Source organism: Oryx dammah, unplaced genomic scaffold, assembly GCF_014754425.2.
Source record: "Oryx dammah isolate SB20612 unplaced genomic scaffold, SCBI_Odam_1.1 HiC_scaffold_29, whole genome shotgun sequence".
NCBI lineage: Eukaryota > Metazoa > Chordata > Mammalia > Artiodactyla > Bovidae > Oryx > Oryx dammah.
The window spans coordinates 11676158-11695813 of record NW_024070213.1 but is presented as its reverse complement, the minus strand read 5'-3'; the positions used below and the strand labels follow the sequence as shown (position 1 = coordinate 11695813).

The 19656-nt window shown below is 58.4% G+C and overlaps 2 protein-coding genes across 2 annotated transcripts in view; one reads left to right on the top strand and one right to left on the bottom strand.

The window, feature by feature from the left end:
- Window positions 1–19656, bottom strand: part of CACNA2D4 (calcium voltage-gated channel auxiliary subunit alpha2delta 4) — a 66083-nt gene that overhangs the window by 18680 nt on the left and 27747 nt on the right. Inside the window, exons 24-26 of the mRNA XM_040233512.1 lie at window positions 15898–15993; window positions 14814–14941; window positions 11634–11714 (exon numbers count right to left, since the gene is read on the bottom strand). Of these exons, the coding sequence (XP_040089446.1) occupies window positions 11634–11714; window positions 14814–14941; window positions 15898–15993 (305 nt within the window). The remainder of the gene's footprint in view (window positions 1–11633; window positions 11715–14813; window positions 14942–15897; window positions 15994–19656) is intronic.
- On the top strand, window positions 1424–8727 carry LRTM2 (leucine rich repeats and transmembrane domains 2). Its single transcript, XM_040233659.1, has 3 exons — window positions 1424–1487; window positions 3556–4146; window positions 6634–8727. The coding sequence occupies exons 1-3, from the start codon at window positions 1424–1426 to the stop codon at window positions 7086–7088; spliced, it is 1110 nt and encodes a 369-aa protein (XP_040089593.1). The 3' UTR covers window positions 7089–8727.

Below are 19656 nucleotides of genomic sequence, written 5' to 3'. Positions count from 1 at the left end.
CAAGCCCAGGACCTGGTCCATCCTCAAGGTTGGACCTCACTCCACATCTGCCCAGTGTGCCTCCTCTGCAGCCTCTGAGAGGCTGTGAGCCCTCCAGAGCAGGGGATGGAGGCTGAAGTCCAGAGCCAGAGCCAGGTCGCCCCCCGCCCCCGCAGCGGTCCCCTCCCTACCTACCCCCCCAGTCCCGAGCAGCCCCCACGCTGAGCAGGCGCCCCTGCCTGGCCGCTGCTGAGGACCCAGGGGCGCTGTGCTCCGACTGGGCTCGCGGGGCCAGGAGGCAGCTTGGCAGCTGTATGGAGGGGGGGAGGAGGCGGGAGAGGCCCCTGGTGCCCGAGGGAAACCCTGATGGTGATGAGATTCCAGGGCTCAGCAGGCCCCCAGCAGCTCCTCCCACCTCCTCAGCGTCTGCTCGGCTCTGCCATTGGCTCCCGGGCTCCCAGAATTAAACCGGCTGTGGGAGGGGGAGCGGGAGGCTGCAACCTGGAGCCACCGGGGGACCCGTGTGGCCGCCCTCTGGAAGCAGCATCACGGTCCCCCTCCTGGCTGGCCTTCCCCACCTGGCGCCAGGCCCAGCTGTGATGGGGCCCTTGGCCACATCGGGAGGGAAGCAAGGAGGGCCTGTGCCATTGAGTTGGGGCGGGAGCGGGTCCCTTGGGAGGCGGAGCCCCCTCTCCTTGTCCCTGGCCCTGCAAGCTCACCCTCTGCCTGGCCTGTCTCCCCACCGCAGCACGAGCCCCTGAGCTGATGAGTTTTTCCCCAGACCTGCTGGAGGCGGAGGACGGAGCACGGCTGCTCCCCCACTAGGAGACCGTGGAGGGAAAGCAGGGGGCTGCCCCAGGGGGCCTGGGCCTCTCCCGTGATCCACCCACCGACTGACCCACCGACTGCTCCTGTGCTGGGCCTGGTCTCTGCCTCCCCGGGGGCCATGGTAAGAGTGCAGTGGGGTGGGGAGCCAGGTAGCCCTGGCTTTAGGCACCTGGGGGTTGGGGGAGGAGGCCACAAGACTCCAAACACGTTCAGGAGATCATCGAGGGAGATAAGGAGAAGGGGCAGGCTGAGGACGGGGGCTGGGGTGGGGGTGGAGATGGACGGCTCCTGAACCTCCTAGCCCAGAGCTCAGCGCTGTCTGGGCTCCATCTGAGGGCTCCCGAGATGCCCGCCTGCCCCTGCACGCTCCCTGACTCATCCAGGGAGGCTAGGGTTCCTGGCTTCTCAGCCCCCTCCTACCCCTCCTCCCCCAGCCAGAGAATCAGAGCTGAGAAGAACAGGAGAGGAGTGTAAAGAGACACCAGCCCCCTCCACAACCCCTGGGCTGGAACACCCGATGCCCGCTTTGCTCATCTCTCTCTCCTTCTCTCTCAGGACTGACCGAGTGGACGGACGGGGGCTCCTCTCCCCGGAGGTGCAGGGCCTGGCAGCCACCATGCTGGCCCCGGGCGGCCGCCCTGAGCCGAGGACCTGGCTCGCTCTGTGGAGGCGGATCTCTTGTGAGTGGGTGGTGGGGGGAGGTCGGGCATCGGGGCTAGCGGGGCTGCAGGGACCATCTGCCCGGGTGTCTGTCACCAGCCTTGCCTGTAGTTCCAGGGGAAGAGCCACCTCTGAGTTCCATGGTGGGCGGATCGGGAACGGGGTCCCACGTACAGGTCTGTCCCCTTAGACGGGTCTGCTCCTGAGCCCAGGGGCCCCATCTCCCTCTTCTAATGGCAAACCTCTTGTCCTGCTTGGCTGCAGGCTGAGTGGCCCTGGAGCCCGCTCTTAGGGCCCCAAGATGGAGGGAACCAGTGGGCTCTGGGGACACGGTGCTGGAAGGACTTTAGGGGTGTGGTCCAGGCCCTCCCCCGTATATGGTGACACAAAGGCCGCCCACTTCCCACAAGGGAGACTAGTGAGCTGTCGGGTGAAGAAAGCCCTGGGAATTCTCACACAGCTGAAGGGTCAAGGCTACGGGGTAAGAGATAAGAACCATCCCAGGGGGACGTCTGTCCGCCTGACCTCCCGGCGCCCGGTCAGCCCTGAGATGCCACCGCCCCACGACATAGGCGAGCTGAATTATTCACCATGCAGAGCGGCTGAGCCCCGAGATGCCCAGCTCCCCTTTCAGCCTCCTTCTAGAATCACTCAACACCTCGCAACACACGGCTCTGTTTTCTCGTCACCAGAGCTTTCACACTGGCCCGAATTTCTCGGGACGGGGGGACGGTGACCTCTAGTCCCGTTGGTCCTTCTGAGTGGGGAGGCCAGATGGGCTGAGTGTTCCTCTGGGTAAAGTGGGGCCCGAAGGAAGGGAGGCTGACTTCCGAGTGGCAGGGCGGGGGGAGTTGGGCAGGCTGCCTTGACCGCAGTCAGCTCAGAGGGTGACAGGTCAGCGGTCCAGCAGGTGACCTCGGGTGGCCGGAAGGGCCTCCAGCTGGCATCCACAGCCTTACCTGTGCTGATTTCCCCCCTTGAGAAGAGAGAGGCTCAGGTGTCAGCCTGGGCAGGCCTCTCCGGTGTCACTGACCCTCCAGGAAAGGGGGTGCAGTTCTGTCCTGTTCCCCCAGGCCCTGCCCTTCGGGACACCAGACACCAGAGCCCTGCTGGACATAGATTCAGAGCCACCCCCTCCTGGACCTGGTCAGGGAGGTGCTGCCCCTCCCAGTGGAGCCAAGTGGCCAGAGTGGGTCTGAACTTGTCCATCACTCCTTGGCTGGGGCCTTCCTCTGGGCTTGGCCAGCTTCCCTCCCCCTCCACGGGGACACCCAGGACAGCGAAGGGGGCTTTGAGTTCACTCTTAGAAGGGCAGACCCCAGAGCGAGCTGCCCTGAGGCGTTGTTTTCTGACTGCCCCTTCCCCTGCAGCCCCGCCACAAGGGCTCTGGGCAAACCATGAGACCAGGAGAGGAACGCTGCCACCGGATTCCTCCTGCAGAAACTGGTGACGGAGCCCATGGCTAAGGGCAAGCCCGGTTGTGGAGCGAGAACAGATGTGGGGCATGTCCAGACCCAGGATTTGTGTGGCTCGCACCCCAGCGTCCTCTGCGTGGAGGGGGACCTGGCGTCTCACCCCGTCATTTCCACACGGTCTCAGGATGGGAGCTGGGTGCCAGGGCTCCCTCCTCACCCTGAGGTGCTGGCCCGTCTTGGATGTGGGATTCCTGCAGGCTGGAGTAGGGGGGCTTGGTGTGCCCCTTGGTGCATACAGCACAGGCCCCACCCACTCTCCGTGCAGCTCTAGGTGCATTTCGGGGGTGGGCATCAAGAGAAGGGAAGAGAATCTTTCCCACTGCAGCGCCCCTGGAGGGGATGTGGAAGGTCCCCTCACAGCCCCATGTCCTCTGTCGTGTCAACGTCTATCGTGTCGGGGGCCCATGTGCCCTAAGTGACCCACCACGTGGGATCTGTTCATGTGAGGGAGCTGCGGGTACTGAGTTCTGTCTCACGTGGTTAGGACAAGCTACTGCACGCTTGTGGGTGGCCACGGGGATCCTGGCAAGGCCCTCTTGTGGGATCCGCATGAAAGAGACAGCAGGAGGAGGCGGTGACCGTCTGTCCCTCTGTCCCCCGTCCACCCCCCCAGGGCTCGCCTGCTGGATCGCCCTGTGCGTGGCGGAGGCCGTCCCCGCCTGCCCCTTCCCCTGCACGTGCGATGGCCGCGGCCTGCAGGTGGACTGCAGCGGCCTGGGCCTGACCGCGCCACCCCCGGACCTGCCAGCCGCCACCCGCAGCCTCCTGCTTCTCAACAACAGGCTGAGCTCCCTGCCCGGCGGGGCCTTCGCCAACCTGTCAGGCCTGCAGCGGCTGGACCTCTCCAACAACTTCCTGGACCGGCTGCCGCGCGCAGCCTTTGGGGACCTGGCCAACCTAACGGAGCTGCAGCTCCGTAACAACAGCCTCCGGGCCCTGGACGCCGCACTGCTGCAGCCCCTGCCACGCCTGCGCCACCTGGACCTGTCCCTCAACGGGCTGTCCCGGCTCCCGCCCGGCCTCTTCGATGGGCTGCCCGCCCTGCGGTCCCTGTCGCTGCGCGCCAACCGCCTGCAGAGCCTGGACCGCCGGACCTTCGAGCCCCTGGCCGGCCTGCAGCTGCTGCAGGTGGCAGACAACCCCTGGGAGTGTGACTGCCACCTGCGGGACTTCAAGCGCTGGCTCGAGTGGTTCTCCTACCGAGGTGAGTGCAGGGGAGGCTGGATGGGCTAGCAGCAGGCAGAGGGCCTGGTGCCACCCCTTCCTCCTGTGCCCCTCCGCTCCGGCCACCTTTCTCTGCCCTCTGTCTCTCCAGACTGACTCCCTGCCACATGCTCGCCCTTCTGTAGGTTTTTAGGACGGGCTTGAACACACCGTGTAACTGTCCCCTGGGCATCCCTGGGCCCGGGGAAGAGGGGATGGATTAAAACCACCCTCGCTCCTCTGAATAACGCAGCCACCTCTTACACACCCACAGTTTCAGGAGGTAGAGTAGAATTCAGACCTGCAGATCCAATCCCATTTTCATTTTGACGCTGATCTCAACTCCTCCTCCCAAGAAGTTATGTTATCAAAGCTTTGGCTAAGAAGCCCAAAGCCTCTGGTTTCCAGTTCCTTCCCTTCCTCCTTTCATTAACCCCAGGCAAGTCCTAGAAAAAGCTTCAAAATGATGAAATGAAATGGACAGGAGGGCAAAGATGTAAGCCTTCTGGTTAAAAGCGCCAGATCTGGGTTGGCTTCGTGGCTCTGCCACTTACTAGCTGTGTGATCTTGAGAAAGTAGGCTAGCCTCTGTGGCTGTGCCCCCATCAGTGAAACGGGGCAAATAACAATATCTGCCTCAGAGAATCCCTGTGCAGATTAAATCGGAAACACATGGAAAGTAACTGGAAAAGTACTCAGTGTAAAGTGGGTCTGCAGTAAAGCTTACTCATTTATGTGTCCACTTGCTTGCTGGTAGAAGTCGTAATATTTAACCAGGCTTAACTAGAAACCATTTGGTGCCCAGCACAAAGTAGGGCTCCAAGAATATTTGCTGAATGAATGAACTGATGTGAAAAGGACTCTAATGCTTTCATCAGGCTGACTCTCTGTTTCAGAGTGTTTCCACAATCTCATTATTTGCCTAATATTCTCATACGTTTTAAAAACATTTTACAAATGATGAAGTGCCATAAAATATTAGTCACTGTGGTAATTTCTCCCATTTTCTGTGAGAGGAGAAATAATAGTGAACACTTGTATAGTTTCCAGTTTCCAAGTATCTTTCCATACCCATGACCTGCTTGACCCCTTAGAGCAGCTGAGATGGTCGTTCTTATGACAGCCAAGAAAATCGAGCCTCGTGAGCGATTATGTGACTTAGGTACTTTGCACAAGATGACGTGGCCGGGAGGGAGTCAGCCTCAGGCTTTTGGAGCAGGAAGGTGAGGTAGCCCCATTTCCATGGCCAGTTCTCGCTGGCACAAAAGCCCTGGACACAGTTCACGGGGTGGAAGCCTTGCATAGGCGGTTGGCGGCACGGGGGATTGGACAACCAGACCGATGTGTGATCTGCAGGGGACATCCTTGCCCCTCCAAACGGTCATCGGTCACCGAGAAGTAAAGAGCATGGAGGGGAATGGACATTTCAGGAACTTGTCACTGTTGGAGCTATTTTCTACCCTGCATGCCTCCAAAAGACACCAACCAAACCAAAACAAATAACCTAGGCTTTTCCTGCACCCAGGAAAGACTGATGTCTATTGTGTGGGGAGTCTGCGGCAGCTGGGCTGGGCTGGGTGCCGGCAGGGACGGGGGGCAGGAGCCCAGGCCCTTCCGCGGGGGCAGGCAGTGCCTGCATCTCGGTCTCTGGACACTGAAGGAGGCCAAAAGGGGGGTCTGGGCAGCTCCCCTCCTCTCGTCCCACCTACGTTCTGCACCCTCCTCTCCCAGGTCAAGTCTGGCTCGGCCGTCATCCGGGCGAGCCTGGGCAGCCTTTGTGGCCCACACGCCCTCGTTGGCTCTGGCCCCTCCTCTGACCTCGGGGGTCTTTGTAGTCCCCTACAAGATGCCTCTGGGCTCAGCGAGCTGCGGCCAGGGCACTGACGGGGCCACTGTTGCTCTAAGAAGGACACCACTCTTGTGGTTTCTCCTCTCCCTTCTCCAAGGCGGTACCTTAGGGACCAAGGTCCCTCTTGGAGGAGTGTGGCTCCGACTTCTGCCCTTGGTGTTAGTGGGAGGAGCCCGGGGGCGTGAGATGCTGGGGAGAACAGTGCCGGGGATTACAGACAGGTCAGCAGGGATCAGGACAGCGCCTGGGTTACAGATGGGCCAGCGGGGATCAGGTAAGGAGGGGTATGGACTGAATTTGGGTCGTGGCCCCTCCTTCCTGAGCACCGGGCTGGGCGTGGCCGGTTTGACTCTGGGGAGCAGGCAAGTTGGGGATGTCTGTGTGCTTCTCTATCAAATAGGAACAGGGATACCATCCACGTCACAAGGCTTCTGCATGGGTTAAATGCCACCATGTGTACCCGCCTCCCCGGCTCTGGGCTTCATACACGCTAGTCCCCCACTTTCGTCTCCTATCGCCGTGGCTGCAGGACTCACTGCCTTGCTGGTGGAAAATGGTCCTCCTGGGCCCTCCACGTGGGACCTGGGGCTGGGGGAGGGACTGCTGGTTCTCATCCCACCTTTTCTCTCTCCCGATGCAGGGGGGCGCCTGGACCAGCTGGCCTGCACCCTGCCCAAGGAGCTGAGGGGGAAGGACATGCGCATGGTCCCCATGGAGATGTTCAACTACTGCTCCCAGCTGGAGGATCAGAATAGCTCAGCCGGGCAGGAGGTCCCCGGGCCGCCCTGCACCAAGGCCAGCCCGGAGCCTGCCAAGCCCAAGCCAGGCCCCGAGCCCGAGCCTGAGCCCAGCACCGCCTGCCCCCAGAAGCAGAGACCACGGCCCGTGAGCGTGCGGCGGGCCATCGGCACGGTGATCATCGCGGGCGTGGTCTGTGGCGTGGTCTGCGTCATGATGGTGGTGGCCGCCGCCTATGGCTGCATCTATGCCTCCCTCATGGCCAAGTACCACCGTGAGCTCAAGAAGCGCCAGCCCCTCATGGGCGACCCGGAGGGCGAGCATGAGGACCAGAAGCAGATCTCCTCCGTGGCCTGAGAGCCCGGCAAAGAGGGTGGGGAAGTACGCTGGCTCTCCCTCTGCCGTCCCCTTTCCACCTTCCTCCCAGCCTCTGTGGACTCAGCCTCCGGAAGCCACCAGCGTGTGCTGACGCTCCTCCTGGGCCCCCAGAGCTCTGGACTGTGGGCAGAAAGGACAGGTGTGCCACAGAGGCTCCTGGGCCCGGCGCCCCCGTGCCCCTTCAGCCTCTCCTGCAGTCAGAGCTCACAGCCTGTGATGCTCCCCACCTCTGGCCCGACTCATCTCGCCTGCAACTAGGGTGCGGGGCCGGTTTCTGGAACTCTCTTCTGAGCTGGCCGATGTTGGGCCCAGCTTCCAGCAGCTGGTACCAACGTGCAGTCAGACCAGCCCTGCCATTGAGACCAGCGCTTGGAAACACAGCACCACGCCCTGGCTGACGCTGCCTGGCCCTGCATCACCAGCCTCCCTGCCCCGCTCACAGGTCACTCTCCCAGTCGCTCGGTGTTGCACTCACAGTTGCACGGGGACAGAGGTCGTAGAACCTCGGAGAGCAGAGCCAGGCCTCTCCCTTGGTCTCGGCACCCAGGCCACGCAACCTCCTGCTTGCTGACACAACCTCCCGCAGCTGACAGGGAGAAGCCCAAACCCATGGCCACGAGGATTCCTTTCAGATCCTCTCCGGGGGCCAAGGTGGAGCTGCTGGATGAGGCTGCTCATTGCCATGGTAACCTGCTCACACCTCTCCTGCTGGGCTTTCTGGGGACGCCGCTGGCCCAGAAGCCTTGAGGCTGCAGCGTGTGTGGACGGCGGGCCCCCTGGGTGTCCAGGTACAGACCACCAACCGGGCTTGTCCTCAGCGCTGCCGAAGTACAGCCCTGCCAGGCCCTGTGGGGACCTCCACCCCCACTCCCACAGCCTGCAGCCCCAGAACTGTTGCTCTGTACCTTCAGCATCCCTGGGCCTGTGACCTCGGGGCAGGGGACTGGCTCATACTCTGTAACTGCCCTGCCAGCACATCCCAAGCAGACGCTGGGAGCAGCGAAAAGCCGCCTGCATTCTGCTCAGAGGCATCAGTCGGGGGGCGGGGTCCCTTTCCCAGCGTTCCGTCTGCTCCATCTGGCTTCCCACAATCCTCGTGGCCCCTAGACTGGGGCCCAAACCAGAGCACAGCCCTGGGAGCCTGTCTATCTCTGCCCATAGCCCCCTAAACCACCAAAGGGACTGAGGCTGGGGGCAGGGGCGGGAGGGGGCAGTGCAGGCTCTCCTTGCCTGGGTCTGCCCCCTTGGTCAGTGTGGTCTGAGGTGAGTCTGGGGCTCTCTCTGCAGGACACCAGCCTCCCCCAGCTTATGGAGGGTTGGGAGCCATCAGGCTGGTTTCTGGCTCTGAGACGGGAGGTCTCGGGGGAGTGGGTGCCCAGAACACGGGCCTGAGGCAGGACAAGGATGGAGTTGCCGAGTGCAGGCTGCCCACCCGGCTGGCCACAGTCTTCCTTCTTTTGAGGTGCTGGCTGACACCGGATCTGGGGATTCGGGGAGTGGGGGAAGGCTGGGCGTTGTCAGTGGTGGACTCTTAGCCTGAGACAGAAGATTTTTAAAGGCAAAATTATATTTCTGGTTTGTTGTTTCAGATGACCAATAAAGACTGTATTTTCCTACATGCCTCCTGGTTTCCTTGGGTGGGAGGCAAGCCTGGAACTGGGAGCTGGGACAGCGTCCCCAGGCAGGGGCATGGGGTGTTCCCAGTCCCCTAAGGTGAATGAAAACTCCCAGCCTGGCTTTGGGGCACCCCTGGAAGGGCAGTGGGGGAGCAGAGAGACCCAGGTCTGTATCAGCCCTGCCGTGAGCCTGGCCACCGTGCAGCTGAGGGCTGACACCGTGGGGTAGGACATGCACCTATGCCCCAGGGACCCTGCTGCGTGATGGAAGAGGGCTTCCCCGAGGGCACTTTAGGGGACCAGGTTTCACCAGTCTCGGGGAGGTCTCTGCGTTTGCAGGAGGTGCCCCGTTTAACATCCTGTGCTTTTAAGACTGACTCCAGGGACAGGCCGACAGGACTTGGGGCTCACACAGATGACCTCTCCTAAGGGTTCAGCAGACAGGATCAAAATTATGGACCAGAGGCCTGGGTTCAGCGGCCAGGAGAGAGGTGGGCAGGAGGACCAGAAGGCCTCTGGGTGGGTCATCCACCTGATCCCCAAGTGACCCACCTTGTCTGACTGGCCTCTGGCTGACTGGGTCTGGGCTACACAAGTCACAGTCTTCAGACCCAGAAGGAATTCTCTCCTAACTGGGAGCCCTCCGCTGGGTAACCGGCCCCCCTGACCCCAGCCCAGCCCAGTGAGACAGGAGCAAACCCTAGGGAAAAGAGAACTAGTAGGCCCCTGTTCCAGAAATTTAGCTGGACCCCTTCTGGGGAGGGGGTAACTGGGGGGAAGTCCTGGCTGGACCCCTTCCTAGGTGGGGATAACTGGGGGGAAGTCCCAACTGGATCCCTTCCTAGGTAGGGGGGGTAACTGGGGGGAAGTCCTGGCTGGACCCCTTCCTAGGTTGGGGGTAACTGGGGGGAAGTCCCAACTGGATCCCTTCCTAGGTAGGAGGGGTAACTGAGGAGGTCCCAGCTGGACCTCTGCCTGGGTTGGGGTAACCAGGGGCAGGTGTCCCCCTGTAACCCTGACGGGCACAGCAGAACTGGGAGACCAGTGCTTGTGGGGGTAGAGGACAGGCCCCCACAGCCTGCACAGGTGTGGGTAACACACAGGTGCACTGTTCTGGGCACATGAGGTCTGAAGGCCTGCCAGGCTCATGCAGGCGCTGCTCTAGACAGAGATCCTCCGACCACAGCCGCTGTGCTGGGGACACAGCTGCAGCTGATGGCAGCCGCACGTGATGCTCTCGATATTCCCCAAGCAGGCCTGGTACTCACAGAGACTTGATAGTGGGTCCTGATCAGAACGGTACATTCCTAGAAATTTTGCATGAACTCTTGAGAAGCAGCTGCTTAGCGGTCAAAGGATCACCCACCTGCCTGGCCCTTCATTGGGGCTTGAGGCTGTCCCTCCTCCTCCCCTGCACAGACATGGGGTGTGCGGCCCGCCTGTCAACACGCGCTCATGTGTACACAAGGGAAGGAACCACCAGGACAGCACTCAAGGGGTCAGGGAGGCTGAGCCACAGGCCAGGAAGAGGAAATAACAAAAGGAGACTGAAAGAAATATAATCGAGGGAGAAAGGTCTCCAGCGCCTCAGCCCCTTCCGATTGCATCCGCGCCCTCCCTCCTCTGGAGCGTAAGAGCAATTGTCTGCAGCCAGTTAAACCACAGGCACCGGACACGGTTTCCATGGCAACCCCTCCCAGCTCTAATTCAGCACTGAGTTAAAAATGATATCAAATAATTGGAGAGAGCAGGAGAGCACAGCCAGCAGCCTGACCCCCCATGCCTTCCCTTCACTGGGTGTTCAGGTGTGCGGGAGCTCAGATGACCATGTCATAGAGGGGGGCAGGTGGGCCACAGACTCAGCCGGGGCCCCGGGATGGTCTCTAGGGCCTGAGATCAGCAGCCCAGGTGAAGGACAGAAAGGGACAGAGCGAGTCCCTCCCGCATGCCCTGCTGCACAGCCTCAGGACACCTGTGACACACATATTTGTGAACGAGGGTGCTGAGCAACCAGCCACTTGCTCCCGTTTCATCCAGCTGTGGGCAGCACCGTGCCCTCGCTGGGGCAGGCAGCCTGCCTGCCTGGTGGCTCCTGCCTGCACTTCACCCTGCACCCAGCCTGGGAGAGAAGATGCGAGGATCCCAACCCCCAGTGCTGGCCCCCAGCAGCTGCTGAGTCCCCCATAAGGCAGGTGCCCAACTCCATCACTCACAGTGGTGAGACCCCAAGGACCTGCAGGTCTGAGCCATGGAGGTTGGATGCAGGACCCTCATCACACAGGCCTCATGGCTCTCAGACAACTATCAAAGGAGCCAAGGACCTTCCTAGGCTCTAAGAAGTTGGGGCAGCCTGCGAGTCTCCCTGGGCGCTCTTGCAGGGTTGTGATCCCACGCCCTCAAGAGGTGATCTGAGCTCAAATTCTAGTTCATTAACTATTAGCCGTGAGGCTTTGGGCAAATGATGTTTCTGGGTCTCAGTTTCCCCATCTGTAAAATGGAACCAAACCTGATCACCCCAGGGCTGGATGAGAACTGGCACAGGAACACTGGGCTTGCGTAGGGGCTCAGACATCAGGGTCTGAGTCATAAGCCCCCTCTTCCCTTTGGTGGACAGTGGAGGTGGGAGCAGCACGCAGAGGGTGGAAAGGAGGTCTGGGTGGTCTCTGTCCTGGGTGAGCTTGAGCAGATATCTTCACCTCTCTGGGCTTAACTTTATGCATGAATACTGAGGCGTCACGGTTTTATAAACAAAGTGACTCAGGAAGACTCCCCTCACTCCCCAGCCCCACATTTCATCTGTACAGACTGAGGCCTTGCAGACCACATGCAGGCTTCCTGCAACACCTGAGCCTTGCTCTCGACTCTGTCTCCCCGCCGACTGGCCTTGCAGCCCCGGGGCAGCCCCTACCTGCAGCGATGGCCGTTCTGTTGTCCACGCTCACTGCTACAGCTGTGCTCACGGTCACCACCGCAGGCTCGCTGGAACTTTCTGGGGGAAAAATTGCCAAGTCACACTTTAAGCACCTGAGGAGGAGCTGAAGGTGGGGCAGGCTGAGGAGCCCGGTAAATACCATGTTCCCCGTGTGAGTAGGGGGCTTCCAGGGGGCTGCCTGGTACCACCCACCTCCGGTCTTTGTCGAGCGTCTCCTACATGTGCCCTATAGGCGGGATGCTGCCCACCTCTCCGTGCAGCTCTGAAGCTGCCAGGTGGTCCCTGCCCCTCTGGATGGCATAGCATCGCCAGGTCCCCGACTGCCGACTGGCCTGCCTGCAGCTGCCCACTGGAGCCCAGGGACTCCGCTGGAGCCCACCCAGGGACTCGCGTGGCATCTTAGGGCCCTATCAAGTGGGAGACGGGGTGTGTTCCCGGACAAGGTGCTGGCTGACCCTGAGTTGTCCTTCATCAGTCACGTGAGTCAAGGTGGCAATGACAGCCCCTTCGGGAAGCCAGATGCCAGGGCTGCATGGGGCTCAGAAGGCCGGCTGGCGTCTGACACATCCACAGAGCCCCCATAAACCCTGGGGACCTCCACGTCACTGCCCGCTTGGCAGCTGTGCTCTGGGGACTCGGTCAGGCTCCAGGGCCTGCCTGGAGGTGCCTCCCCGGCTCCGAGGAGAGCCAGGCTGCCAGGCGTGGCACCAGCTCGAGCTCTGCATCCACACAGAGCTTCCGCGCTGAGGGGTGTGGACGAGCGCACCCGCGGCTCCTGGACTTCATATCCCTGAACCTGCTCTTCACGGCACTCTTGTCCACGGGGTCAAGATCCTCACTAAGATTCCCGAGAAAGAGGTACGGTTTTATCACGTGCTCTCTCTCCTGTTAGAATGTCTTTCATCAGACACTGCTTGAAACAAATAGGTCATGAGACTCCTAGTGTCAGCCATGAGGAAGCTTAAATCAACCACTGGTTTCTCCTATTTGCTCTTTCCAGGCCAGCACCACCCATCACACCTTGCTGGGACCAAATATCTCACAGAAATGGAAAATAACTCTGATTCTAGGAACTGACTCTGCGGAAGGTGGTCCTGGGGTCTAGGAGTTCGCTATGATGAAGACACAAGGGAACACATGTCTGCATGGGTGGCTGTTTCTCTCCCTCCTTTTCTCTAAAACGGAAGCTGGCTTCCCCTGCTTGCTTTTGAAGTGTCTGGAGGATACTGATGGGGTGACCCCTTGCAGGCTTCCCCGGCAGCAGCCTGCTTCCAGGACAGACTCGCTGTGTGTGTTCCACGGGCTTGGAAGGGACACCCAAGTATGGGGTTGGGGATGTTGGGGGTCTTAGCATCTGTGTCATCGGGCAGCTACCCGACCCCACACCTGGCTGCATGAGCCAGCTACCAGGGGGTGGAGGCGGGGCCTGGGGCTGGCCCCAGAAAGGGGACTGTGGCCACGGAGGCCACAGGCCTGAGCCACCAGGGCTCTGGCGAGACCCTGCTCCGTGCTGGCAGTCTTAGCACCAACTGCAAGAGATAGCTCAGCTCAGCCAGAGCTCGCCCCGGGGTCAGGCAGAGGGTTGAGAGTCAGCCTGGGGAAGCGGGCCTCCCCTTATCCTGCAGCTGAACCCTGCCCGCCTACTCGGGGTCCCCCATTATACAGGTTGTTTTCTCTCTCTGCAGTGGGGGGTGGGGAATGTATGAGGGTCCCCTTGCTGGTCCCCAACTCTCCCTCCTCGTCTTGCACTCAGCTCTGCCCACCGCCTTCCTGCCCCCTGCCCCCCCAAGGCTACCAGCAGGCCCGTTCTGGTGACAGTATGGGCAGGAGGGAGCCTGTCACCTGGGGTGGGGGGCAAGGTGCACCCCAGAACCTCTGAGGACCTCACAGACCTCCTGCTCTAGACATATGGGAAGGACGAGGTGCCCCTGAGGCTTGGGCTCCATGTGGGAAGGGGTTTCTCGTGGGCGCATCTTGGGGTCACAGCCTGCCTCCTGCCCCACCATTGCCTTACCCACAGTGAAGTGCAGTGAGACCCTGGCCCTGTGCCCCTCTCCCCCCAACTGTGTGGTCCTGGTGAGCCTCAGACTTTCCCTGTGTAAGAAGAGGCTGTGCACGCCAGATGAGCTACGTGTGGGTAAGCGTTGAGTAACGCGATGGGAGGATGGACGGGAAGGCATCTGGAGGGCAGCCGTGGGAGGGGCCTGGGCCTCCCCCGCCGCAGCTCAGTGGGGGCGGCTCTTGCTGGGCTGCCTGAGGGTGGTTGTGGTGGCAGTGGTGGACAGACACCTTGGAAGGAGGACAAGCCTCCACCCCAAGTCGACCCCCAGCAGCCCTCCTCCCCTTTTCTCCTCTCCAGCCCCCTCGGCTCACTCGGCCTGGTGGATGTGGATACTTCTGGGCCCTCTCGTTCACTGTCCAGGGTCAAAGTCCCAGACAGGACTCGTGGACCCTCTCTGGACCACAGGCTCTTCAAGTGAGAATCGAGAGAGTGAGCTTTTGGGCTTCTGGGGTCCAGTCTGTCCTGGACATTGTGAGGCTTGCTTGGGGCTCTGTTGAAGCTGCTTGGCTTCTTTTCTGGGCCACCTCTTGCTGGGTTAGGGGTTGGGGGCTGCAGCTCTGAACCCACCCCTGCAGCCCTTGGATGAGCAGGCCTGTGCTGGCTGGGGCCTGAGGCCCATTCACCACCCTCCTCAGGCCCTTCAGCCCTTGGTGACCTGGCAGCCGGGAGGCACTCTGTTATTACCAGGAGTGGCTGAGAGGTTGGCTGGGGCTCAGGGTTGCCCTTCTGGGAGACGTAGACAGCCCAGCCCTCTCGTCCCCACTGTGGAATAAAGTCTGTTTCTTTCATGGTATGAGCATCTGTCAGAGGCACTCAGAAGTTTAGAAATAGAAAATTCTTAGAGGCCAACTGTCCCAATAGCCTCCTATGCAGAATCTGGGCTGGAATCCAGCCCTTTCTGACTTTTGGATCAAACCTCTCTCCTTTGTTCTAGCTTTTAAATGGCATCGTTGGCTGCTGACCAAGGAATGAAATGACCCACCCTGGGTGTGGGTGGAGGTCAGTGGGGAGGGGACCCCAAGGTCTGAATGGTTGTCTTGTATCCCTGGGGAGAGTGGGGATGCCCTGGCCGTGGAGCTCTGGATATGGCTTACCTGGTCCTTCTGCTGAGCGGAGGTTGAAGACCATGCTGCCGGGAGGATGCTCGGCGGCCTGGCGGTACCACAGAGGGAAGTGGTCCAGGGTGAACATGCTGTCCTCGTCCGCCGGAGTCAGGAACCTCCTGCAAGGAGAAAGACCTGGCACGTCCCCTAGATCCGGGAGCACGGTCTTCCCTGTCTTCTGTTCTTACAAGGTCACCGTGGCTGGGCCAGGGGAGCGACTCCCCTCTGCCTTGGGGGAGGTGTAGGCAGGAAAGATTAGCCCCTAAGCAGGCATTGTCCCAGATGACGCTCCCTGGCAATTCCTGCCTTTTCCAGAATCAGATGCTGGTGCATCAGCAGGCCCACCACGGGAAGAGCAGGGGTTCTGCCTAATGAAAGGCCTTCATCACCCTGTAAACTGCTTGTGTTTCTTCTGGATAAACCCTGATTCCTCTGTTGGGCAAGTAGCGTGTCTGCGGGAGGAAGTCGTACAGTCGCAGAGGGGCTCATTCGTGTCTGACTCTGCTCTTTATGACACGCTGGTGGGGTGGCCCCAGGTTGGGTGGGATTCTTCTGGAATTCAGGCTTTGCCAGCAGTGTGGCTCCTCAGACTCAGCACCGTGGACATTTGGGGCAGACGCCGTCATGGGCTGGCCCCTGCACAGCGGGGTGCATGGCGCACCCCTGGTCTCTACCCACTGGCTGCCGGTAGCAAGCCCCTCTCCCCAAGCTGTGACAACAGAAACGTCTCTGGACATTGCCCGGTCAACCTGGGGTGGGAGTGGGAGGCAGAATCATGGGCTCAGGGCAGGGGGAACGTCGTCAACAAGGACGGCATGGCCAGATCCAGCCGGTCACTCAGAGACACATCCCGGTGGGTGCCCGCAGCTGCTCCCCTCTTGGGGTGATTGTCTCCCTCCTCTGCTGGGGACCTGTCCAGGGTGGTCTGAGCCTGGGTAGGAGGCAGGTTTCTCTGGCTCCCCAGTCTGTCAGCCCCAACCCTTCTTCCCCTACACTCCTGGAGTCCAGCGTCAGGCTGCTCACTAACCACAGCGACACCCCAGGGACTCTGCTCCCGGTGCCCGGCGGGACTCACTTGTCGGAGACCTTCTCGGAGCCCACGAACAGGCTGCTTCTGAGGAGGCCGGCCCGGGTGCCCAGGAAGGCCATGTCCACCACTTGCTTGGACTCGCTGTGGGCAGACAAAGCAGGTGTCATCATGCTGGGCCAGGGTGGGTGCTGGGGAGGACCCACAGGCCCCTCCCAGAGCCAGGTCCTGTGGTCGATCTCTCGGGGGCTGCCGGGCACCGGCTTTTGCTATTGTGAGATTCTCCCTTGCTCGGGGTCCCCTGGGCCTCTGCCCGCTGCGTGCACTCAGCTTTGGGGCAGCGGCTGACTCTGGCAGACAGAAGGGACTCAGGAAGAGAGGTTTTAGCCCCAGGACATAAGGAAAGTAACTCCTCGTGCCCAGCATACACTCAGCACCGTGTCCCGTGAAGCCGGTTTCACATATTTGCCTTATTCCTGAGATTGGGAAGGAGCAGGCTTCTACGTCTACCCAGAGAAGTCCGGGCAGACCAACAAGATCTGGGGAAGGCCCACGGGCTGGAGGGCCCCGAGCCTTCTCACAGGCCCAGAGTGGCCCTGTGGGGACCATGCCACATGGGAGGTCGTCACTTTTTTAAAAATTTCAGCTGTTTTTGAAAATTTTACCTTTTATTTTTTGGCCGCACTGGGCAGCACATGGGATCCTAGATCGACAAGGGTTTGAATCCATGCCCCCCAGCAATGGAAGTGCAGAGTCTTAATAACTGGATCGCCAGGGAAGTCCCAGATTTCAGCTTTACTGACATCTAACTGACATAAAATTGTAAGGTAGTTTAAGCATGTGTCATGGAGATTTGATACATGTATGTATTGTGAAAGGATTCCCCCTCCATTGTGTGTGTGTATGTGTGTATGTGTGTGTGTGTGTGTGTATGTGTGTGTGTGCATGTGTGAACATTTACGTTCCACTTTCTTAGCTCATCTCAGTTACAAAACCCAGCGTTCTGAGTAGAATCACCACCCTCAGCCCCTACTCAGCTTACAAGGTCTGTCCACTTCCCCTGTCTCCTCCCCCACCGCCCCTCCAGCCCTCAGCAATCACTTTTTCACTGTTTCTGACTTAGTTCAGTCAGCTCAGTCAGTCAGTCAGTTCAGTCGCCCAGTCGTGTCTGACTCTCTGCGACCCCATGAATCGCAGCACGCCAGGCCTCCCTGTCCATCACCAACTCCCGGAGTTCACTCAGACTCGCGTTCATCGAGTCAGTGATGCCTCCAGCCATCCCATCCTCGGTCGTCCCCTTCTTCTCCTGCCCCCAGTCCCTCCCAGCATCAAAGTCTTTTCCAATGAGTCAACTCTTTGCATGAGGTGGCCAAAGTATAGGAGTTTCAGCTTCAGTATCATTCCTTCCAAAGAAATCCCAAGGTTGATCTCCTTCAGAATGGACTGGTTGGATCTCCTTGCAGTCCAAGGGACTCTCAAGAGTCTTCTCCAACACCACAGTTCAAAAGCATCAATTCTTTGGTGCTCAGCCTTCTTCACAGTCCAGCTCTCACATCCATACATGACCCCTGGAAAAACCATAGCCTTGACTAGACGGACCTTAGTCGGCAAAGTAATGTCTCTGCTTTTGAATATGCTATCTAGGTTGGTCATAACTTTTCTTCCAAGGAGTAACCTTTTTAAAAAAGATTCCACATGTAAGTGATACTACACAGTATTCATGTGTCTCTATCTGGTTTATTTCGTTTAACATAATGCCCTCTGGGTTCATCCACGTCATCGCAAATGGCAAGATTCCCTTCTTTTTCAGGGCTGAGTCATAGTCCGTTGAGTGCATCCATCACATCTCCTCTTTATCCGTTCACCCACCATGGACGCTGAGGCTGTTTCTGTGTCTTGGCTGCTGTGAGCAACACAGCAGCAGACAGGCACGTGTAGACATCTCTCCAGTAGCCTGTCTTTGCTTCCTTTGGATAAACGCCCAGCAGTGGGGTTGCTGGATCGTGTGATAGTGCTGTTTAAATTTCTGGAGGAGCCTCCGCATCATTTTCCATAGTGGCAAAATCAGTTTACATTCCCGCTCACTGAGCACAACGGTTTCCTTTTCTCCACATCCTCACAAACACTTGTTATCGCTTGTCTTTCTGATAATAGCCATCTCGCAAAGATGACTGAGATCTTTTTCTTGGGTGCTACAGTGAACCTGGGATTTTAACGTGTTTACTGTGCTCTGACCCACAGCTGTTGTTGCCGCATCTGCTGCCTCTCGTCTGGTGGGCCCACTCGTGCTGTCCGACCACCCCTCGTCTGGCCGGTGGGAGCCTCTTCAGTTTGTCTCCAGTGTCCTGTTAGCACAACCTCTTCGGTCTTTACTGACTTGCGCTTGGGATGACGAGATGCCCCCGGCTCATTCTGTCCACCTTCTGCCCCGGTCCTGGAAGCAGACACTTCTCCAGGGGTCACTGGCTCATTTCAGCGAGGGCTTCTTAGAGTGGACATTGAAACTCCACATGGTTGGGTCTGGGATGCTCATTGAGTTTGGCCCTTTCAGTGGACAAGGATCTCCTCTTTGTTTCTTTCAGGGAAAATACATCGTGAGTTCACTGATATTTCCAATCCATATTTCATGTTCCATCTAAACTTCTTTGATTTAAAATATCTGCACTGTGGGGCTTCCCTGATGGTCCAGTGGTTAAACTTCATCTTTCAGTGCAAGGGCTGCAGGTTTGATTTCTAGTCAGAGAGCTAAGATCTTGCATTCCCCGGGGCCAAAAAACCAAAACACAAAAAACAGAAGCGATATTATAACAAATTCAATAAAGACTTTAAAAATGGTCCACATCAAAAAAAAGCTTAAAAAATATTTGTGCCTCTTTTCTCATCTGCTGAAAATCTTGTTCCTAACGACATTAGTGACACTATTTGCTCTGTTTATCCATGTAGTTTGGAATAACAGTGCCAATAAGTATAGTGTCTAGAAATGTGCTTATGGAACACAGTTTTTAAGATTTTTATTTGTTTAGGGTTTACAGTTCTGTGCTTTCAAGTCCCTCAACAGAAGTCCCTGCTGTGTGGTTATTGATTCACAACCAGGTTTGTTTCACTTGCTTTCAAATTTTCAGTTTATTTTTTAAATTTAATTTCATTTTATAATGACATGATTTACACAGTCCCAGAGTCAAATATGCAAAGTAAACCATGTTCAGAAGAATCTGTTTCTATCTCCATCCCTCTGCTCCTTCATTCTTATTAGTAAGCTTTTTGCTTGCTTGTTTATTCTTCCATTAAAAATACGTCAGCATATGCTCATGCAAGTTTCTATGTGGAGTTTGATGTAATCCCACTTGTCGGTTTTTGCTTTTGTTGTGCTTGCCTGCAGAGACAGATCTAGAAAGATCCTGTCAAGACTGATGTCTGGGCTTCCCTGGTGACTCAGTGGTAAAGAATCCGCCTGCCATTCTTGGACCATTATAGACAGGAGACATGGGTTCGATCCCCGATCCAGGAAGTTTCCACAAACTGGGGGGCAACTAAGCCTGAGTTCCACAGCTGTTGAGCCTAGGATGCTCTAGAACCTGGGAGCCAAAACTAGTAGCCACAGCTACTCAAGCCTGAGCACCCTAAAGCACGGCAAAAGAGAAGTCACCACAGTGAGAAGCCCCGAGTACCGTAAATCGAGAGTAGCCCCCGCTCTCCGCAGCCAGAGAAAAGCCTGCGCAGCAGCGAAGACTCGGTTTACCCCAAAATAAATAAATAAATGCCATTATTATTCTTTTTTAAAGACTGATGTTAAGAAGCACACTGCCT